The sequence below is a fragment of the Vollenhovia emeryi genome, unplaced genomic scaffold (assembly GCF_000949405.1).
Source record: "Vollenhovia emeryi isolate VEMERY1.0 unplaced genomic scaffold, V.emery_V1.0 DF939163.1, whole genome shotgun sequence".
Classification (NCBI taxonomy): domain Eukaryota; kingdom Metazoa; phylum Arthropoda; class Insecta; order Hymenoptera; family Formicidae; genus Vollenhovia; species Vollenhovia emeryi.
The window spans coordinates 311,453-316,866 of NW_011967203.1; the positions used below are offsets into that span (position 1 = coordinate 311,453).

General features: G+C 33.2%; 1 protein-coding gene across 1 annotated transcript; it reads right to left on the bottom strand.

Moving 5' to 3' along the window:
- Positions 1 to 1,110: 1,110 nt before the first annotated feature.
- LOC105564537 (zinc carboxypeptidase-like) lies at positions 1,111 to 4,171 on the bottom strand. The gene is made up of 7 exons (XM_012016979.1): positions 4,055 to 4,171; positions 3,737 to 3,894; positions 2,694 to 3,206; positions 2,505 to 2,598; positions 2,162 to 2,364; positions 1,824 to 1,908; positions 1,111 to 1,626 (listed from the first exon to the last, which is right to left on the bottom strand). Exons 2-7 carry the CDS (start codon positions 3,887 to 3,889, stop codon positions 1,439 to 1,441), a joined length of 1,236 nt encoding a protein of 411 aa, XP_011872369.1. The 5' UTR covers positions 3,890 to 3,894; positions 4,055 to 4,171; the 3' UTR covers positions 1,111 to 1,438.
- Between the last annotated feature and the right edge of the window lie 1,243 nt (positions 4,172 to 5,414).

Genomic DNA, 5,414 nt, shown 5'->3' on the forward strand with positions numbered 1-5,414 from the left:
TTACTCCTACTCCTTACTCCAGCTTACTCCATGTATTGTAGACCAGCCTTTACATTTACGCACATTTTATAAGTAAACCTCTTATTTCGTCACTTGTATTCGCCATCTGTGCACATATTTATGAATTGTATGCGCCTGTTTTACGACTATTTTCTCGCACGATGGAAATGTTGCCAAATATATAAAACATTTAATTTATTATGTGGGCATTTATACTATTTTCTGTAACAAAAATTCATTTCTTTCCAATCTCTTCTTCAAATTCTTTCTATAAGTACTATAAAATAGTACTATCGGTATCACTAAATGTATTATACGTAGAATCTTATTTGTTTATGTAGTTATATAAAGTAATAGAATTGTTTGAAAGCTGTCATTTTATTTCATGTTCATTGTTTTTTATTTATTCCTACGTGTGATGTACATTTTCTCTAGACAGTAGATAATTTAACAAAATTATTAATCTATACTTAACTTCATAGTCTTCACACCTTAATGTTTTAAGACGTCAAGTCTATGAAGATTTGTCCACGAATTGTATTATATCATTTTACGTCTTACATTTTCAGTTTCACTGACATAAAATGAAGTTATTTAATACTTGCAACTGAAAATATATCAACAAGCTGCTGCACAAATTACTTCACTGGGACTTGAGAGAGATCGAATTCAGTAAGCGAATAACTAAAATAAATCGAACAAGATAAAACGCGGTAAATTAGAGAAATTTGTTTTTGTTTTAGAACAACAACATATACGTAATCTTATTTATATTGAGCATAGAAACTTCGAAATATCGTATAGACTGAAATTTGAACATGATTTAGACTAAGATTTAAATAAAAATGTATTAACAGTTATTGATCATACACCTAAATAAAATATCAACAATCTATAAGTAATATGCTATTACTTAACACGGACATACTGCGCAATTCAATGTAATTACAAATTGCAAATCTTTTTTCTGACATTTTTTCATCTTCTTAAATATGAATACAAAGGAGTTCAGAATCTCTTCTCAACTTGGAATAATTGATCAGGAAGTAACCAAAATCGTAATGACTGTTATCGTACAATTTGTACAAATAGACAACACGCTTATGATACGCTTAGAATATAGTAATATAATTCTTTATTATCTTAAACGTACAGAGAGATGTGAGAATTAATTATAAGTACTAAATGAAAAGTAGTAAAGCAAAGTACTAGTAAGTATTAAGCTGGGAATTATACTGAATCATTAATTTGGGCAAAGTATGCCAAGAAATAATGTAAAAAGTAAATAGAATTTTTTCAAATACATTTGCAGACAATTGTTCTAACAATAATGATAGATTACATGAAAACAGTTATTCGCGTAATATTGGTCAATTATCAAATAAAATTATGTAATTAATAACAATAAATCATAAAACATTCATTTAGGATCATCATTTTACAAAAATCCGTTTGACAATGTCTTAAACATATCTGTAAGAGCATTTAGAGTCTCGTTTGCAGTCGGAATAATCTGATCAGGTGGTAGCAAGAAGCCGTATTGACCCTCATCGCGCAATTCGAACATAAACACGATGGATTTACGCAAAACACCTGAGACGTAATCTACACTGAGGCCACTCGACCCTGGAAATAATTTTACATTGCTTATAAAAAGTAACATGTCTTTTAAATTGCAATTGTTTCGATTTAATAAAATAGCACAGCAAACCTTTGTAATTTACATGTACAATATATACAATATAAAAAAAACAAGACGTTATTATTTTCCAATGTTACGAAGACAACATTTTTTATTTTTGCAATAGTATGAATTTACGTACGGTGAAAATTGTTAATACGTCCAACCGTATAGTTGGTACCGTAGACCTTCCTAGCACCCTCGACTGCTATTGAACCAAGACGGAGCTGAAATCGCAAATATCACATTGAATTTCTATTACAATATTTAATCATATTAAATGTGCAAAGAGCATGCTTTTGCGTATTAAATTATTAGAAACAAACAACTTAAAAATCCATGTTTAATGTGAAAAAGTTAGTTGAAACAACGATAATGCATTGCTTAAAATCTTATTTGCTTCTTAAAGTATTATGTCCTTTTTATCACAATTTTTATTTTTCAAAAAGGCAACATTCTTTTATCAATTCAATTTCTTACCAATTGATCAGAGAAGAGAGTAGATGCATCAGTATTACCAACAGAAAACATTAATCGTTGGGAAAAACCACGGAACGAGATATACGAGTCAAAATGTTCGATATTGTCTGACATAAATTTGGACATGCTGTCCGTCTCTACTTCGGAGAACCATACGTATCCAGGATAAGTGTCGTCGCAAGGATTGTTGGTCCAGCCCGTCTCTGAAAATGTCAAATTACAACGTTACATAGATGAATCTTAATGTCATTAGCGTTTTAAAGCTGCTAATATTTTTTAAAAATTTTTGATAAGGTTTTTCTATTATTTATTACATTCTTTTATTCGCTAATTAGACACTTACTATTCCAGCGAAAATCCCAGTTCCTATTGAGGTCCACGCCAAAGCAGGTAGGATAGTACTGTGCGAGATTGCGATTTTTGCACCATAATCTATCCTGGAAATTATCAAAGAAACACCCATGTGATCTCAACTTATGATAGAAATTATTATAACAGATAACGCCTTATGATATCATGAAATAAAACTTACCTTCTCATGCGAGTACACATATCCATCAGGATTGAATACTGGGAAAATAATCCAATTATGATTTTCACGTATATATTTCACATCTGGATCATCGCTAGTCACTAATTGATGCAGGATATACATGACAGTTGCCGGGGAAATCCATTCCCTACCATGAATGCCACCCTCGAGAAAGACTCCGGATTTCTCGGAATCAGAGAATAACTTTACGCCTTTGATTTCACGTCCTTCAAATGTTGTGCCTCCTACGACGATATGCACCATCTTGGGGTACATCGTGGCCAATTCGTCCAGATTATCATAGATTTCTTGGAGAGTATGATAGCTTTCAAAATCAAACTTCGATGGACTCTGAGGAATCGTAGCGTCGATTAAACTCTGGACATTGTGACTTCTGACTTCAAAGTCTGCGTTGAAATCGGACATAAGTTCGTAAAAGTCAGTTAGGTTTTCTGGTCCTACTATGATAAATACTTCTCTGAATAAAAAACTTGGGTCTCGCAAGAATCGGTACTGTAAATAAGATTTAATTTAGTAAATTACCTGAAATTTAATCTTAAACCTATTGAGAACATCTCTACTTATTATTTCGTTTTCTATTTTGTATTTTGTGATTTAAAGTAACAATAAAATTAAATGTCACATTATTTCAGATAGATAATGTAAAATGCGTGAGAATTGCTATTTTTAACTGACAAAATTAACTAGTGTGATACTAATTTCTTATTAGAAGAAAATATTTGTTTACAAACTGTGTGTGTGTGTATGTGTGTACATATATGCAGGAAAGTCCTCTATTATAAGATAGGTTTCTAATGTGAGACAGCAGGTTTCCAACATCCATATTCAATCACAAATCTTCTTTCGCAACGATTACACAATTTAACAAGGAATTTTCCACTAAACAGATTTCACTCCAAGGGCAATAAATAATTCATAGTGAAATCAACTAATGATGCCCATAAATTTAATAGAAACTCCGCTATCACATATTAAGATCCTATCTCAGAATAGGGGACTTTCCTCTATTTTTGTCTACTTACACCGTCACCGTCAATTTTCATTCCTTTAACCATCTCTAAATGCGTGTTCTGTTTCGGGATATGACTGAAAATTTTGTAACCCTCGTAGCTAACTTTTGTATTAGTATCCGCTATGCTCATGGTCACGATACACAAAATTATTATCCTCCACATGGTACCTGTATGCGAATAGATTTCTTATAATTTAAATTGTAAATGTCGTTCTACATTATAATCATGATGCAAAACAAGTATTCAATTCTCCAAAAAGACTTTAAATTAAGTATTTTATTCAATTAAATTAAGAATATTTATTATAAAAGACAAATTACGACCAACTTGTTCAATCCAAATATTTCGTCGGTAATGGGTAGCGTCTAAAAATCAACGTAGCCAAATGAGAGCCAGTAGAACAAGCAAAATGATCAAAACGTGGTAATACAATCTTCTCTTCAGAAGTCGACAGCAATCTCCAACGACCTGTTTCCAACTGACATAGAAGTATCATATAAAAGCCGACCCCAGGAAACAACAACGGCAATGTACCTACTAGACACAAATATTGATGTGGGTATTCTGTTTGGTTTATTATGCTTTTACGTTTCAGAAAATTTTCGATCTAATGTGTCCGACGGTTCACTAACGTTTTACCGGATAATATTCTATATTCCTGTGTTATATCTTGAAAAATGTATCTTTTATAAATTAAAAAAACATGTAATAATTTTTACTGCACAATATTCTCTTTGCTGTGTATATACACATACATAAGTACAAAGATTACTTATAACATAAACTAAAAAAACAATATATAATAAAATTGATACATTATTAATTGCAGATATTATAAAGGAAAGTCCTTTATTATGAGATAGAGGAGTTTTTGCTAAATTAATTGGCATCATCTGTTTGGGTCCACCATAAATTTATTGCCCTTGGAGTGAAATCTGTTTAGTAGAAAATTGATTGTTGGATCGTGTAATCGTTGCGGAAAAAGATTTGTGATTGAAATTTGACGTTGGAAACCTACTATCTTACATTAGAATCCTATCTTATAGTAGAGGACTTTCCTCTATAACTTTCGGATGTAGCTGTAAAAATTAGCACAAAAACTTCTGAAAAGATAATCGTATGAATTTGTTTGTTTTACAAATAACGCACTTTCTTTTCATTATTTATGTTACAGTGAAAATAGTATTATCTTGGTCTGTCCTTAAAGTAATCGGACTGAGTCAATTACAAAATATTTATTGACAGAAATAATACATGCGCTCAATATTCTTCAAAGTAGGACCCTTCTGCATCCACACACCGCTGGCAGCGGGATTCCCAGCTCTCATACGCTTCCTGGAAGACGGCAGCCGGAATGCTGTTGAGCTCCCTCGTCACGGCCTGTTGTAACCGAGCCGTGATGGTGTCCTTTCAGGGCGGTTTTGAGGCGGGGGAAGAGGAAAAAGTGTGGTGGGGCAACGTCGGGACTGTAGGGTGGCTGAGGCAGGGTTGCGATGTTGTGTTGGGCCAGGTACGTCGCCACGCGGAAGGCTGTGTGGCTCGGCGCATTGTCGTGATGGAACCGCCAGGAGTTGGCGATGGCTGGACGGACGCGGATGATGCGTTTTCGATTCAAAAGGAGTGAACCACAGGGAATTTGTGCCACAAGGACAAACCTTTAATGCAGTTTTTTACGTGGAGGTCCTTG

Bases quoted from the DNA above. Each gene is read 5' to 3' on its own strand.
- LOC105564537 (XM_012016979.1), bottom strand. From the start codon at position 3,889: ATGTGGAGGATAATAATTTTGTGTATCGTGACCATGAGCATAGCGGAT. The intron at 2,599-2,693 runs GTAAGTTTTATT...GATAATTTCCAG, and splicing joins ATGTGTACTCGCATGAGAAG to GATAGATTATGGTGCAAAAA. The intron at 1,909-2,161 runs GTAAGAAATTGA...TTGCGATTTCAG, and splicing joins CTCTCTTCTCTGATCAATTG to CTCCGTCTTGGTTCAATAGC.